We start from the raw sequence: 17,607 nt of genomic DNA, 5'->3' as shown, positions 1-17,607 counted from the left end.
CAATTATTCAGGTAGGGTTTTTTAATCAGGATGATACTGGGATTTGTGAGAATAGTTTATTTGATGCACTTTGTTCTATAAACATCCACTTTCAAAAAACCCAGAAAATTCAGTTGTAAAGTCTAAAAATTCAAGGTGTTTTTGGGTGCAGATCACCATCTGAATTATCCACTTATACTCTGGTGAGGCACACAAGTCCTGCAAAAGTTGTGACAGAAGTAGTACAAGAGAGATATGTTGATGGTTAAAAGAGGACAATCCCTAAGAGAGCAATTTCCCTTCTCCTGTTCTTCTCTTCTTTCTCTTTTCTTTTCTTTTCTTTTCTTTTCTTTTCTTTTCTTTTCTTTTCTTTTCTTTTCTTTTCTTTTCTTTTCTTTTCTTTTCTTTTCTTTTCTTTTCTTTTCTTTTCTTTTCTTTTCTTTTCTTTTCTTTTCTTTTCTTTTCTCTTCTCTTCTCTTCTCTTCTCTTCTCTTCTCTTCTCTTCTCTTCTCTTCTCTTCTCTTCTCTTCTCTTCTCTTCTCTTCTCTTCTCTTCTCTTCTCTTCTCTTCTCTTCTCTTCTCTTCTCTCTTCTCTCTCGTTCTTACAATTACTCTATCCTGTTACTATTAGTTTTGCTCTTTCACTTCTTCTTGTCATCCTCTGCATCCATTAGGAAAAATTTATTTGTCCACAAAAACATCCCCAGAGTGAACACAGATGCAAAAATTCCCATCCTTGTCTCCAGTTGTGTCCAGCTGCTCTGGAAACCCCTAGCACTGGTCCTGCAGAAGTTCTGGCAGCCTTCAAGCTCCTGATATGTTTTGCAAAAGCAGATGTTACTAATTTGTAAAGCATCTTTGAACTTCTCAAGGGGGGCTGACACATTTAGTGTTGTTTCTAACCAAATGGGGATTTTTGTCTTTCTGTTTTTCACCAGGATGTTTTTTGGGTTTCTATATCATCTCTTGACAACCCATACAGCTATGCCAACCACCTCTTCATTTCTGCATCTCAGTCTCTCCCTCATAGCTTTGCAAGAGGAACATAATCATGTCTTTTCCATTGCTCTTGGAAATTACATGAAATGTTATCCTTTTTGCAGGTCTTCAGATGAGCTGATCCCTGAAATTGCTATGGAGTGGGTCTAAAAATTATAGCATATGTCAGGGGGGGCCCTGTGTGACGTGTACCAGCCTGGGTAGACATAACCCAAATTCCTCATTCCACTTGTGTTTCCTGCATGTGCAGCCCTCCTGGTCACTCTGGATACTGTCACCAGCACGGACAGGCAATCAATGCTGACACTTTAATGGCATTTTTATTTAGGTTTGACATCCCCCTGTTACTTGTCAAGAGGGTTAACTTGTGACCTGATCTGACTGCTAGTCCTTATCTCTGGAAATGATCCAAACCCAAGCAGGAATGAAAGGAAACAATCTTTTTAGGTTCTGTACCCAGTGAGACCATTTGGGGTTGCATTTGGGGAGGTTCTTTTTGTTTTCTTTGCAGAATAAACAAAATTCTCACAAAATTTACAAGGAGAACAAAATGTTTTACTTTTTTTTTTTTTTGGAGGAAGACAGAGGGGGAATCAGGAAGAAAATTCCAATCTTTTCATCAAGCAACAAAAATACCAGCCAAAAGAAAAAGATATTCAACACTGTGTTTGGAAAACCTTTAAGAGTAGCAAAGATGTAACTATATTAGTTATACTTTCTCAGCTTTATACAAACAGTTATAAAACATTAATGAATACCAGAGGGAATATTTTTCTTAACAAAAAATTAAAACACAAGCTTTTAATACCTATCCCAGGAAAACCAGTCCATTTATTTATAGAAACCAGAAAATAAAACAATAAAAAGTAGTTACTTTCCTATGGATTTAAATTTTGGAGTTAAAAATCTCTTGATGGCTTCTAGGGAAGCCTAAGTTCTGTAATAATTCTTAGGAAACAGCATTGCTGACTCCAGCAGAAAACAATTCAAATTGTGGTGATGTGGGAGGCAGAGCTTTTGAAACTGGTGGAGCTTGTAGAGGAGTCAGAATCTTAAGAAATGTCAATATTATTTCTAAAGGGGGGAAAAAAATGTATTTCCAAAAGGACCAAGACTGGAAGGTAGTGAGAGTCAGCTTCTGTGTTCTGCTTGGACTGAAGCTCACATTTGAAAGGTGATATGGGCTTTTCCAAGTGCAGGGATAGTTTCAAGCATTAACATTATCAGCTACGGATACTGATGCCCAAAACCCCACTGCTTGAGCAGAAGTCAGTTTGTAAATGCCTAATAAAGGATATGATGGACGTTTCTTTTTTTTATGAGATAATCAAGAAACAGATTTTACTTCATATTTTAAGAAATTAACTATATCAAATGTGTAATAAAATATTTTCTATAGGATTTTAAAATATATACATATATAAACTACCTAAATTTTTAATGCCCTGTTGATATTGATGTGGTCTCTACAGGTTTTAAGTGTAACTAAGTGAGGCTGCCCAGCAACCTCCATTATACCTCAAACAGTGACTACAAAACTTGAAGCTTTGTCCACACTGTAACTTAAACCTGCTTGAGAAAGGGATCTGAAATTTCCTGCTGGACCTGATTCAGCACCTACTTGTAGGCTAAGTCCACTCCTGACTGCAGGATTAGGTCTTAGACAGAGTCCCAAAATTATGTAGTTTCCAACCTGCTTGGCTGACCAATGATAAAGGCACCTGAGGGAGTTACTGAGAGCCTTGAGGCACTTCTTGGAAAAATGAAAGTTGTTATATATTTGATTGATAATAGTTAAGGATATAAAGGAATAGTCTTAAGACAGTTTGGGCACATCTATACTTCGTGCTGAAGAGAGGCACAAACTGCCTGAGTCTCAGTTGTAGCCTATGCCCAGGCACTGGATGTAGACTTCAGTCAAGCTCAAGCAAGGTTGAGAGCCTGGGGGTGAGCAAAGGTCATCCATGCCTTCCTCCTTCCCACAGTATCCATCCCTAGATCCCAAGTCTCGCTTGCCCAGCCCATGAGAAGGAGGTAAACTGGCAGGAAGAACTCCTGTGTCAAGTGCCTGCAATGGGGCTGGGCTGGCGCTTCCATCAAAGACAACCTGGAGGTGGTGGAGGTGAAGGTGGGTGAGGGAGGAGAAGCACAGATGACTGTCTGGTCCTGTGTCCACTGAGAACAGCGAGGACATGGCTTTGGGCAGTTCCAAATCCAGCTGGCATTCCTGTTTAAACTGGCACCGTGTCTAAAGCAAGTTCAGATTCATTTTCCATGCAAGGTTTGAAGCACAGCGTAGACAAAGTGTGAGGGCCAGACCCTGATCTAATGCAGACAAAATTCACCATTACCACTGGCCTGAGCACTTACCCTTGCATTATACTTTAAGGTAGGTACCGTGGGAGTTCTCCTGCTTCAAAGAGTTAATATAGGGGATTTGACCACCTGCAGAGGAAAGTTTCTCACTGAGCTTTTGGTTCACCAGCTCCACGTGCCTGGAGTTTTTCCTGGCTTGCCGGAGAGACCTCTTGACTTTCTTCACTCGATCTCGCAGCTGCTTGTTGCGCTTCTCCAGCGACGCCACTTTCTGCTGCAGCTTCTTCACCCTGTCCTCCTCCTCAAACAGGGCCTTCTGCACCGAGGAGCACATGAGCTATGGGGACAGCAGAGGTGAGCTTTACACAAAAAAGTTATCATAACAAGGGTTAATTCAGACACTGCAGAAAACACCTCACAACTTCTCAAAAGCAAAATGCTTTTTTGGAGAAATTTTTACTTTATTTTTATATCTTTTACTTTATTTTTATATCTTTTTAAGTAAAATCCTCTCTTTCCTTATGGATTTAGTTAAAACCCAAAATTGTAAATCTTAATGATAACAGTGATTCAAAATTACTTTTATGAACTGTTCTTTCAGACCTGTCCAGTACACTGAGGCTACAATGAGTTTATGAAGAAAGGCTGCCCTGGTATTAAACTCGGGTAAAGAGGTGTCACTTTTGGAAAACTAGTTTTGATTCAGCTCAGTAGCCCTTCAGAAACCCCAGACTCTGATGAGAGCCTGCCCATTGCTCTTTGTGTCAACATGTGAAATGAGAACAGCACCTGCCAAACACAGAACTTGTTATTTTGCCTTTCCAAGAACAGAGGTGTCTTCAACAACCCATTATATTGTCTTGTTTCAGAAAAATCCCTAGAGGGTAAGATCTCAGCAGTCTCTAGGAGCACCCATGATCCCAGAACTTTAACAGAAGTTATTATTTAGAGGGTCATTGCCTGAAAACTTCCCCTTCCACTCTACCCTATACAACTTACTGCAATCTTGCCCCCAGAAGGGACATCAAGTTCTTGATGTTCACTCATGCCAGTGGCTCTTAGATACGAAATAAAAAAGAGAGGTGGTTTCAAAGGTACTGCCCCCAAGGCATCACTAGAAGAATACCTCACAGGGCATTTTCAAATCCACTGGGTTGGGTGATGGTACAATTACAAAAGATCTGTTGGATAAGTGTTCATCTTCTACTACCTCATCCTAGGATGACCCAAAAGATCTCACATGTCATGGGCATGTTTATGGTCTCACTTGTTTCCTGCTTGTAGGTGCAGCAACAGGAGTGGGATGACAAACACCAGCCACAGGGCTGCTGAATAGTTTCAATGCAAATAAGTTCAGTTTCCAACACACAGCCTCACTTGGGATGGGATTCAGCTGCCTTCTCTTAAGCAGCTAAAAGTGAGACTCAGGTCTGGGCTCCTCTCTTTGCATTTTTCCCCTGTAATGTCTGCAGGGAGAGACACCCTTCCAGGGGCTGACTTGAACCTTCTAGGGCAGAGGGAGGAATCACCCTCTGAACACAAACCTCTCCTTTTACTGACCACAAAGACACCAAGTTCCATTTTTTTCTACCTGGAACACATTTTCAAGGTAGAAAAAGATGAGCTCAAGGACAGCTCCACCAAAAAGTTTCTGATTTAGAAGATCCACATCAAAATTAATTTCTCCTCAGATGCCTCCTGCTTTTTTTTTTCCCTACAAAAAACATCCTGAGATATTTTATTGTGCATGTGGGACTTTCATCTTGCTGCTGCACTGTGAGGATAGGCAGAGTATTCTGCTGGATTTATCTTCAAAATATGTCTAGAAATTTTTCTATGTGTGTCAAGCACTCCTGGAGTTTGGATGGGCTTTCTCTGGCAGAACATTTGGAACAGACAGGGAATCTAAATAAACAAGTAAATCCTGACTGTGATGATGAAGGATTACATGTTTCTTTCCATCTTACTTTGTAGTATTTTCAACAACTGAAAGTTGGGGAGGGAGCCTGCCTTGATGAATAACATTTCATTTGCTTTGGAAACCCCCAGCAGTGTGAAACCATGGCCAGTCAACACAAACACAGCAACTGCTTCCACTCCCTTGGAAGCTCTTGTTCCTTGTGCAAAAGCACTGCAGGGTTTTGCTATATGGCAAATTCTTACCCCAACTGTTCTCTCACTAGGGTTCTTTTACAAATGAATGCTAGCGAGATGGGGAGCTCACAGATAGAGGGCCAGGAATTGTGTTGAAAAGGAGAGTTTGGTTTTGATCACAGTTCATTCCAAGAGCTCTTTGAAAACAGCCAGCACATCTTGGCTTTTGTGTTTGCCAAACCCTTGCAAAACCTCAAGCAGAACACTTCTTGAATTTAAATCCCCATAAAGGAGGACACTGAGTTAGGGAAATATGTTTGTTGGGAAGACATGAGGTGGAAAGTCTGCTTCTCGAGTGATTTCCTGCATTTTCCATGGATGTCATGATAGGTATGGCCTATGCCAGAGTCCAGTGCAGAGGAACAAACAGTTCATGCAGCTGAAGTGGGAGGCTGTGTGAACCCAACTGCATTTCTGTCTGGGCTGGCTGATGGGGGAATAGCAAACATCAGGGATGGTATTATCCTCATCCCAGAGACACTCCCAAACATTTTAAGGTTGGTCCTCTGTCAGCAGAGGTAGACCTACTCTACAGAGCCACTCAGAAACTTCTCAAACATCATCAAAAAGCTAACCAGCTCATTTGCTTATACTGTTTTTCTACAGTCCTCACTCTCCAGTCTGAAACACACAGTTTAGTGCTTAAATTATCTGGAGATATCCAGAGACATCACGGGAACAGCACAGTTCTAAAAAACAGAGGTACTCTCTGACATGCACAGCTTTGTTTGCCAACAGGGTAGGTGATAAGAAGAGCCCAGCTTGATAACTGGATGCCTGCCTGCAACTGTAAGACTACCAGCGGGAAAATAAACACTTTGTTCCTTCTGCATGGGGAAAAATAACAAGTGGAGTCCTCTCATTCTCACTGGCAGGTTACACATAACATTTTTCACAGGACTCTGCAGTGGGGATGATGATGATGATGATGTTTAAGTGTGAGTGCTGTCCTGCCTTTGCTGTTACTGCCTGGGGCTGTGACTCACCTGGCTGCAACCAAGTTATCCTTAAACTTATGCTGAGAACTGTGTTACTGTGACAGCTGAGAGCTCAGCACAGCCTGGATAACCAACCCAGCTGCTGAACAAGCTGGTGAGAAGTTAAGCAGTCCAAGTAGCTACTTGGATGCTTCAGAAATGAAGAGAAGGACAAGGAAATGGCTCCTTAGGCAAACCTTATAGGTAATTTTCCAAATTCCCTTCAAAATGTGAATCCCTTAATGACCCATAATTCAGAAGAGCTGTTTGGTCTGAAGATCTATCTGCATGTCTCCTTGTTACACAGTTTTGTTAGGAAGGCATCCTCAGCAGTGGTACACTCAGGTTCAGAGCAGTACCAGGAGATGTCATGAGAAAGGTGGCACAAGAACCATACAGACCCTGAGGATTTATCCCAGACAATCTAGAGCTGTGAAACAGCTATAAATATATTTGAGTATTCATCTGAGAGACCACATCACAAATCAACCAAGTTTAAAGTTTCACCATACCTAGGAGATTTACAAAATCTGCCAAAGAAATCAGCATGTAATAAATAGAATAGAATCACAGAATCATTGAGGTTGGAAAAGACCTCCAAGATCATCCAGTCCAATCACTGATCTAACAAACTGATTTTGGAGCATCACATTAGAGGCATGTACGCCCCTTACCAAACACCCTGAGCTGATATATATATATATATATATATATATATATATATATATATATATATACATTTATTGCCAGATACACACTTGCCTTCTACAAGCTTGAGCAGCCCAGTGGATAAAGGTGCCATGGATAAGGGTGTGATGGTAGTGTTCAGCCACCACAAAATGTCCAAAAGTGGTTGAAATTAGTGTTACAGAACTCAAGTCACTCAAAACCCTGCAGTGGCACCCACGTCTTGCTCTTCACCTACCCAAGGGACTGACGTTGAGTCCCACCTATCTCCTCATGCATGCTCCTTATGGCAACAGTGCTGAAAAACACTGGAGTCCCACTACCTAAAAGTCTTTCCTGTGGGAGCGAGTGTGTTGCATGGAAAGAAAGACGAGGAATCAAAGAATAATGGGAGAGGTCTGGCAGAGGGGAGTATTGGGTTTGGGATGGAGTGACTTAACCTCCAGTTACTGGGATTTTTCAGCCAAGACTAACACTTGTGCTGAAGTGTGGAAAAGTCCCTGTCAGCACTGTTAAAGCCTCGTGTTGGGTGAAGTGCTGGGGGCATGGCAGTGGTGAGTTAAACCACCTTTACTTGCTGCACGAAATGCATTTTCAGAGGTACAGAATTGGGGTCCCAAGGACATATCCAGCACCACTGACATTAATGGACATGAGCTGGGATTTCATCCTAGGAGCTCATATGAATCAGCAAAATGCATATCCCATCTCCTGGATGGAGAAAGAAATTGTTGTGGCTGTTGTTACCTTGCTGAGTGCTGGGTCAGCAGTTGCCACAAGAAGTGTAATGTTTGTAGCACAACTCTCCAGTTCATTCAAAATATTAGAGATAGGAATTTCTTTGGGGTATGAAACACTGCCTACAGGAAGCCTCTGCCAGGCTACACCCACCCAGAAGTATCTCAGCACTGTTTTTCTTCCTCATTTCACTCCTCACTAAAAGTAGATTTTCTCTTTAAGCTCCTTAGATGCAGCTAGTCAAGGGAAGTCATCTTTCCCAACAGTCATCAGAGAGGAATGGGCACATCCTAGAGGAGGTACCTTGCACACCTTAGACACTTCCCTTCAGTGGACAACCTTTGGAGACTCCTGCCTAGATAACTATCTCAGACTGGGATGCATCCCACTGTGAGTCCCATCAAATGCCATCTGAATGACACTGACTTCCCAGGGCAGGCTGCAAGGGCAGGATACAGATAATTTTCTTGGAGTTTAGATAAATTTGCCCTGGAAACAGACAAAAATCCGTGTCCATAGGCACTTCGGGGTCTTTAAAACGAGCTTTTTTCTGATCTGCATCAGACCACTGCTTGGTGTGAAGGTATCTGAACTGCTGGTGGCTCTCACCTGCAGTGGGTTTTGCTGGCATCCATTGCAAAACCCCACACTTCCCCTTCAAGCTCACAGCCCTTACACCCTTCTTCTGGCTGGCAGTGGTTTTACAGGATGCAGAGTCATTACAGGGCACTTGAGAACTGGTGAAAAGAGCTTCAGACACGGAGGTACCTAAAGAGAGGTCTCTGGCCCCAAAACCACACCTAGATCTTGTCCTGAGGCATTGCTTTCCCCTGGCACTTGGAGCCCTGAAGCCTGAGATGCTGCTGAGAGGACGGAAACAAAGATACCAAGTGACAGCCGCACCAAGACAACTCTGCCAGGACTGGAAATGGGGATGGGAATACATCGTCACAGTCACTGCCAGTGCCCAGGAAGGGATCAACACCTTATTCCCTATACTTGTGCAGGAAAAAAGTCAATGGTTTAGCAAGTATAGAAACCACACTAATCACGAAGACAAGAAAGGGGGAAAAAAAAGGTGTAGGGTATGAGCCAGACTGCCTACCACAGGCACCTCACTCCTGCCAAGTGAGCAGATAAGTCAGTCCTGACAGTAAATCCCTAAATTCCCTGCCCAGGCAGTGGGAGACAGAAGGTCTCCAGGAAGAGAAAAATAAATCAGGAGGGTACGACCCCACTCTGGGGCATCTCCAAGTTCCTTTCCTGGGCTCACTGAGCACGCAGTCAGCACGGGAGGCACACAGGAGCCAGCCCGCTGCTTTTCTCCGGCACTGAGGCGGAGGAACGCCGCTCTTGCCTTGTTTCCTTTGAACACGTTCCTCCGAGCGATTCGCCCTGGATGCCGCAGGAATGCGGTGGTGAACTGGGAGGGGAGCTGCAGGGAAGTCTCGGACTAAGCTGTTTAACAGGAGCAGCCGAACTCCTGCTCCACGACTGAGCTCGGTGCTCAGCCCCACCTGCCCCATCCTTTGTGCCTTCTGCATTCCCAGGAGCTTCCCAGCCTCAGCGCCGTTCCCAGCAACGTGTACCTGCCGAGATGGGCCACGGCTGGGGAGGCAGAGGGTCTTGGAGCCCTCACAGGGCTTTACCCCCGTGCAACTCTGCCAGCCTCTTTGCCTAAGCTCGCATCACCCTCCTCGAACTCCCTCCACCAGAACTTCTCAGCGAGGCCAGTGGAATAAGGAACCGTGGGGCGACACACGGCTCCGTGGCGTACAAAAGGAGAGACGGAAGCCGGGACACCACTCCTGGCTCTCCCCCCATTACAGGGGATGTACAGAGCTCATTGCAAGAGCAGCGAGCTCACAGCTCTGCAGCACAGCTGTTTGCCAGGCAGAAACACAACCCAAGCAAATGCAGCCTCTGCCTTCACTCCTTACAAGCACCACGCGTGGCTGGTGGGTATTCCCAGTACACCTCTGTCCTGTTCTGGTCAGGGGCACACAGGGCAGGTCTGGATTAAGCTGCTCGGTTATAGGTAAATGATCCTGAATGTTAAAATGCACTACCCAGCTGAGCTTAAATGAAAATGTTTTGAGGAAGGACAAACAAAATATTTTCTCCACAGTTTTAATGGGAAAATGTGTGTTTATGTACCTTACAAGACAGGCTGCTTCAGAGATTTCTGCATTTTGCTCTGCCTGAATACTGAAAATGTCCAAATTACAGAATCTTTTTTTTTTTCTCAGAGCCGATTGCAGTTTCAGCAGAGCTTCAGAAGTCTGTGTGAGGCTTTTTTTCCCAACAATATGTACAGAACCTTTCCATTACCACAGCTACTAAAATTACCAAAACTTGCTATCCACTTTAATTTTCAACTCAGCTTTTCCCCACCTAGTGTTACTATTGTCACAATAAAACCAATTAGGTCTGATATGCCTAAAACTACTTTGCTAATATACCTTAGCCCAAGTGTATTGTTCTCTGACTGAAAGTTGCTCCATCTAAACTTGTTTTACTTGGCTTGTATTTCAATAGGATTAGATCACCATTCCCCACATGCATACACACAGAGAGCTAATTAAATACCAAGGAAGGGATAAAACCAGCAAGACCCAAAATCAAAGTGTATTGTGTCCTTCCTTTTCACTGGTGGGAACTCAGGGAAAGGAGAAACTTCTGACCACAGCAGCATAGCATCTTATGATTTGCTCCTATTTATTGATTTTTTTTTTAATTAACTGACCTTTATCTTGTGTTACAACAGCTTCTAGAAACCTCCTTTATTTTAGTAGTCCTGTCAAGTAGAGGGCATACACCTTATAGCACTGTAGCAGTGAGGAAGTATAGGATATCCAAATATACAGATGCAGCTGAAACTGAGCACCAGCATCAGATGGTGAATAAAAATATATATCTTTATTAGTACTAATTTGCATGAGAATAACATTGGTTTAATGTAGCATTATACTTGGTTTGGGATCTTTACATCAAGTATGATTTACTTCAGCCTGATGTATTACAGCTTGTAGAATTCCCTGGCAGTCCTGACAGAGGTGACGGATGTTTTGGTGTGGCAGGTGCTGCAGGGATGCCTGTAAGCTGAGGTATACTTAAACATGGATGTAAGGGGTACAAAAGAACAGGTGGGAGACATGGACTGTGGGAAAACAAGGGACACATGGAAATAAGGTTGATTAAGCTCTTAAGGAATTCAGAACCACCTGGGGGTAAGGCCATGCCAGACCTCCCTGTACCCCTTAGCAGGTTCAGAGTGCAGATGCTCAGAGCCCACATCCTCTGTCACTGAGGAGGGAAGAATTTGGATCAGTAAATATATAATAAAATAAATGTTATGTATAATATGAAGAGAACCTTTGTTTCTCTGTCACCTATAAGTCAAAATGGGGAAAGAGAGAAGCCAAGCAAATCCCAGCAGGCTGTGGGTGAGTACTGGCAAATGGCCACAGCGTGACTGCAAAGTACTGAATGCTGCCTCTCAAGAAAGCAAAAAAATAGACATTTACTGTAGTTGGAGACCATATCTCCTCCCCAGAAAATATATCATACCCAGGGGCATTTGTATGCACAGTGGGAGAACCCATGCTGAGAAAGGCAAATGTTTAAGTTAATGCAACATCTATAAAAGTCAAGTTCCCCTATAAATCCCTCCGCTCTGGATGTGTTGGCTTTACACTGCACACAAGCTGCTGCAGCTCAGCTGCCTTTACAAACGGATAGGATTTCCTTGGCTGAAGGCTCAGCTGGAAGCCCTGAGCATGCCCTGCTGCTGTGCACGGCTTCTGGATTTCAAAGAGAAATTGAAGGTGCCCCATGGCAACCTGCTGCCCCACAGTGCCACTGGGGAGGGGGAATGTTCACATCTCTCTTGAGCATCCATAGGAACTTCTGGCAACATTTCACTTTAATTCCTGAGTCTATTTGGGTCCAGAAAAGCACAGGGATTGAAAAGACAAGACTCAGACTTGTATTTATCTCTGTTTGGTGGGGGTCCCTTGTGGCAGTCTTTGCATCACCCTGCTAAAATATGTAACCTCCTGAGTAGGAAACATTGGCTTTCTAATCTTTTTCTACAGTCTTTACAGAGACAGAAATTCCTCGGGAGGATGAGTCAGAGGAATTAATTTAGAGCAGGGAATCAGGCACTAAAGCTGAGTTGAATAGTACGGAAACAACTCCAATATGGTGCTTACGCACATGGTGGAGATGCCCCTGTGATGGCAGGAGCAGGACAAGAGGCCCTAATGAAGCCTTTCCCTGCAAGCAGTAAGGGATTTGTGAAACCTGAATGGAAGTGATGGCAGCAGCATTGAAGTCAGGCTGGGTGAAACACACAGGCTTGACAAAGGGCGTCTGCATCTGCTCTGCAAGCCCAGAGCAAAGAGGAGACCTCAGCAAGGAGCTGTTTGCTGTGCCCTGTGCCAGCAGCTTTGGGAGAGGTGACCAAGCCAGCAGGGCTGAGGACCAGGTCCAGCCCTTATTCAAACATGGAAGTACCACAGGTTGCCACAGCATGAAGTGGAAAAGCCTCAGTGAGGTTGAAGAAGCAAAGACAAAGGGAGGGAAAAACAAACATCTGTGATCTGTGGGCGCTCTCTGACTAATGTCAGTGCTGAGAAAGGGACCAAATGCCTGAGAGACTAATCAGCGTCTCTGAACAACAAGCTCCAAGTACTAACATCTGGCTGACGGGAGCTCACTGCTACTCACAGATATTCCTGTCCCACCAGGCAGCCCAGAGCAGCCTGTCCACAGCTCCCGCTGCTGCGTGGGCTATAAATCCTGAAAGGGCCCCAGACCACCCTGGGTGAGATAAATGGGCAACAGGCTATTTTGAAGATGGCAGGATTTGGCAAATAGGCAATTTTCAAGGTGGAAAGATACGGTATTTAGAGGACCACCCTCCTGCTTGCATGTACTGAGATGGCCCTAAGCATTTGGGGCACTAATGGCTATTTCTATAGGAGACAAAAGCTGTTTTCGCTCCAGTATAATTCTTCAGATCAGGTTCTATTCCTGGGCCAGTATTTCAATTCTCAACAGAAACACAGGGTCAGGGAAATACAAGGTCATATTTTAAATCCAATGTTGTATTTCGTGGCCAAAATCTCTCCCTGCTGCTTTGCTGCATTTCATACAGACACAGAAGCACCAGAAACTCCCACCATGTGCTGCACTTCTTACTGCTTTATACAAGGAAAAGCTTTTCACACAGAGCTGGCTACAATGCCCATGGAAAGAAAGGTCATAAGGTAAGCATGAGTCAGGCCTCCCCATACACACAAGCCTGGAGCACTCTTACCAGCCTGATTTCAGGAGATGGAGGTCTGCAGCCACAACTACACAGGACAAAATGCCCACAGGGCTGGTGGATGCCCTGTGGTGAACCCTTCCCTGCAAGCATCTAAATTACAGAGCACGCATCCCACTGCTAGTTAATGTTGCAGTGGTGGCTCTCAACTGTTTAATCCTATGTTAATAATTGTGCTGGAGAGAGATAATTACATAGCAAGTGCCACACCACTTCACAGTGAGCATATGGTGATACCTTTGAGCTACAGTACAATCATGCACTACCTTGGGGTTTGGCTCTTTTGTGAATAACTGCAGTGAGGTCTGAAAAATCTCATCATATCCTGCTGTTATGTCTTTTTACCTGTAAAATCTGCTATTGTTCCTAGCCAAATACTTAGGGACAGATAGCAAATGCCTGTAAGTCTGTGTTACTGTTTGTGTATGCATGGACTTTAAATGTGGTTATGAAATTAATTTTCTCTATCAGTCCAAAATTCTTCTGTGGAATTTGTTATGCTTTTCCCATATTTCTCTGACACAGAAGTTATCTGTACTTTCACCAGCTTTGTATTGCATAACTTTAGCAATAGTAATGGCCAGGGAATGGACAGCCTTGAAGAGCAGATGATCTGTATTGCCTCACACCCCTCCTGCAGCAGCAATCACAGTACCCACACCAGTCACCATCCACACAACTCCACAAAAATTGCCTAACATGACAGAATTTAAAACAAAACAAAACAAACCCAAAAAGAGATGGCAAACCCACTCTGAGGAATTCAGGACCTGGGCTCCAGTCTAGTCCCATAATTAGGACATCTTTTGGCAATTATAATGTTGGAAGAACAAAATCTATCATTCTGTGTTATCTGAACAGCTTGCTCTCATTAAGCAACACGTGCACTTCACACCTCATCAAAGAGGGCAGATAAAAGGCTCTTCCTAATCAGAGGAATGGGACTGGAGGTCTCCACTACAGTGAGGGCAATAACCAGTTAGGGGAGATTAGGTCCAGTAAGTAGCTTCCCTGTGCTTCAATTCCCTGTCTCCAAAAATGGGGATTACAAAACATCTGTGATTTATAGAGTTTCTGAGTCATTATAATCTAATCCACAAAGGTCTATATTCAAAGCCTGAACAGTGTGTATGGGACAGGAGCAATAGCAGAGCCAGGACTCATGGGCAGATACTTCACTTGCATACAGAATGGCCACCGTGCTTCTCTGTGCAAATTCAGACTATGAGCCCAGAAACCAGGTTTTTCCTTAGGTGCTGCTAGGCATTGCCCATAACAGCAGCCTTGTCTCCTGCAATCTGGAAACATATTGTTCAGTAAGGATCCTGGACAAATTGCCCATCACTGGACTATGTGAGAGATTCAACTTTCAGTATTGAGGGATTTAGTCAATACAAGTTTGCAATATAAAAGTTGTATCTTTTTGTGCCACTGATCAAGGCATTTAAGTTCACATTATCCAAGAAGGGGAAAATATCTTTGTGAACATGGCTTAGATATAGCTCAGATACAGGAGCAATGTCCATGGTCCCAAGACCAAGATTTCAAGTATGATCAAAGGGACTTCCAGCAACTGCATTTATTGGGCCATGGAAAACAAAACAAACTATTCCTTAGGAACCGTTCACCAACAAAATGGGTGTGAGTGGTTAGGCAACAACACAGTAATGGTCATTCCTCTTATCATTCTGGACCTAAGGGTCAGTAAACGAGCAGAAAAGCCAGCAGAAGAATACACTAGGGGTTTTTACAGGAATGAAAGAAAACTTTATTCTCACTCATTACCTCGGTCAGAAATTAATGGGCGTGTGAGGTAATCTGGAGCAGCACAGCAAGAACATGGCACTAAGCCTCTGGAGGGAATGGTAAAGACCCTTTCCTGCTGCTATTTGAGGCCTCTCTTCATCAGCCAGATGTGGTTTAGGGTTAGGACATGTAAAGTGCGATACAAATTCAGTTGATAAGACTGGATGACCAATTTGTTTAATCTGAGCCCCATTCAGGTGATTTCTCAGTTCTGCCTTGCTCTGTTTAATCCTGTAAATAGATACATCCCTGTACTGGCATACAGCACCTGCACTTCTCACAGCAGCCTGTTACTGAAAGCCAATTAAACTGATGATCTATTCTGCTCCATCCAGATATTTGTGAGGCATTTCAAGTCAAGAAAAACAAACAAAAAATCCTAGGAAATTGCATAATTTCAAAAGTTTTTCCTTTCACATTCTCCCCACCCTAGAGACTCTGCCACTTAGTAACATTTCTTTATTTAATCCCTTCCTAAAATACTCTTTCACCATTGAGAACTTTGCAACTGTTTTGGAGTGGGCAGAGTTGTTTGCTGTTTTGATGGAGAGAAACTAAATTGTTTCCTGGCTGAGATTTATGCATCAAGATTTAGCTTGCAGCCAGATTTTTTTAGCCAAGTTATAAAATCTGAAGATAATTCCAGCTCTCATCGTCAGTGACTTTTATGAAGCAATTCAGGATATGTGCAGGAATAAAAAGAAACTCCTCACCATGGAGGTTTTAATGGAAATGAAGAGACACATTCCTGCACAGAAGGAAAGGGCAGGAACATATGTCAGCCTAAACAGAGCTGTCAGAAAGCAGAATCCCAGTTTACTAAAAACTCATGACCATTATTGACGAACCCAGGTTTCTTTAGTGCTTTGGATGCAAACTGAGAGTGAAACAGAGGTTGCACTAGCCTGTGGACAAAACAAAGCTGAGTTTTGCCTAAGATATCAGGCTTTTGGAAACTTAGGAGCAAACACCTTGATGTGATACTCTAAAGATTCCTGAGATTATTAAAATCAGTGCTGGTCAGCTGGAAGGTATTATTGCCATGTTTTCTACCAAAAGGACACAGAAATGCCTCACTAAGCCACGGATAATGTTCTACTTCTCCACATCTTCTGTCATATTTGCCATGTCAAACCCTGATGGGCTGACCTATGTCTGAGCAGTAAGGCGGCCAGAACACGTGTCAGTGGACAGGCTTAAAGAATAGAGAGGAAGAAGAGACAAGTAACTGAAAGTTCCAGAAACACACAGTGAGACTTGTTGGCCTAAAAATGAAGGTCTCAGGTGAGACACCCCAAAAAGACTGGGACTGTTGGCTGCGTCCACATGACCAAGTCAATTTGAGCAAGAGGAATGTATCTGTAGACTGAAACTCTAGGTGTGTTTGGGGTGAGCAAACAGACAGGGAAAGGCATCAGAAGGTGTGTGAAGGACCAGCTGTGGATCCCTCATGTTCCCGTTAGGAGCTGGTGCACACCATACAGGCATTAGGAGCAGTCTGGCTGTGTTTCCCCCAGGAGGAATCTACTCATTGTGCAGCAAAACCTCTCTGTGAATTGAACCAACAGTTGTCAAGCAAAGTTATGTGTCTCCTACTCACCAGACCCATTCCCTCTCATGATGGAGATTGCACTGATTTGGCACATCTGGCAAACTAAGACAGCTCTTGTTCACTCAGGTGTTTTGCCTGAGCTCCGTGGCTTGGGAAACTTCAAACAGGAGACCTCACAACCATTGCAAAACCTGCAATGCAACTGGTTTCACATTTGCCTCTCATCCTTCCTGACGGGCCAGCTCTAGGCTCTGGAGGTGTTTCTGGAGGTATGAGGTGGAGGCCCCTCACAACACGTTTGAGGACGGGAGGTGAGGATAGACGTGCAATGAAGCTCTGGGATTGTGAAATCCAATTATAACTCAGAAACAGCAGCTAGTGGTTCCCCAGAGTCATCTCCTACCACAGCACATTTCTCTCCCTGAAGTCCCTCTAGAAGGCTCAAGCAAAGAGGAGGCTGGCTGAGCTCTAAATCAACTCACCTATTTCCTGCCACTTGATGCACCACAAATCTTTACTGGTGTTGACATACATGCTCTTCCAAACTCCTACAGTTTTTAAGAACGGTTGAAGCAACAAGTGCTGGGAGAACACTGAGCCTGTGAAGCCACCTTGGCTGTGTTTCAATTCTTCTGGAAAGATCCTAATGCAACACAGACATTTATGATATGTTTGTACTTTCAACTAAGTTCTGGCTACACTTGAGATTGTCTGTAATGAACTCTCTCCACAATACCACACGTGAAATACAAGCAAAGAGACAGGCATATTGGTTTCAGAGTTACATGGGAAGGAAGGCAGATGTCTAGCAGCAAAAAGAACTCAGTAGATGCAAGGATATTGCCCCCCAGCTCTGTTAATCACTGTCCATGCCTTAAAGCCAGGTAAAAATTGCTGAAGTGAGTTGCTGAGATATCACCAGAACAACTGTGAGGCTGGAGCTGGACTGAGTTCCACCAGACGTTCAGATCCACTAAAAAATATCAAGAAATGTGGCTGACCTTTTGTTTTTGAGGCTGGAGATTGACAGACTGGAGAAGACTCTTTACTAGGGACTCAAGTCTGTG

General features: G+C 43.7%; 1 protein-coding gene across 1 annotated transcript in view; it reads right to left on the bottom strand.

Moving 5' to 3' along the window:
• Positions 1-1,550: 1,550 nt before the first annotated feature.
• CCDC3 (coiled-coil domain containing 3) overlaps positions 1,551-17,607 on the bottom strand; it is a 35,510-nt gene continuing 19,453 nt past the window's right edge. The window contains exon 3 of the mRNA XM_014255161.2: positions 1,551-3,631. Within this exon, the coding sequence (XP_014110636.2) occupies positions 3,356-3,631 (276 nt within the window). The 3' untranslated portion in view covers positions 1,551-3,355. The remainder of the gene's footprint in view (positions 3,632-17,607) is intronic.

The sequence above is a fragment of the Pseudopodoces humilis genome, chromosome 5, assembly GCF_049639895.1.
Source record: "Pseudopodoces humilis isolate 2021_Gansu_Grassland_sample_001 chromosome 5, ASM4963989v1, whole genome shotgun sequence".
Lineage (NCBI taxonomy): Eukaryota > Metazoa > Chordata > Aves > Passeriformes > Paridae > Pseudopodoces > Pseudopodoces humilis.
The sequence above is the reverse complement of the archived record's forward strand: the minus strand, read 5'-3'. Positions and strand labels throughout refer to the sequence as shown.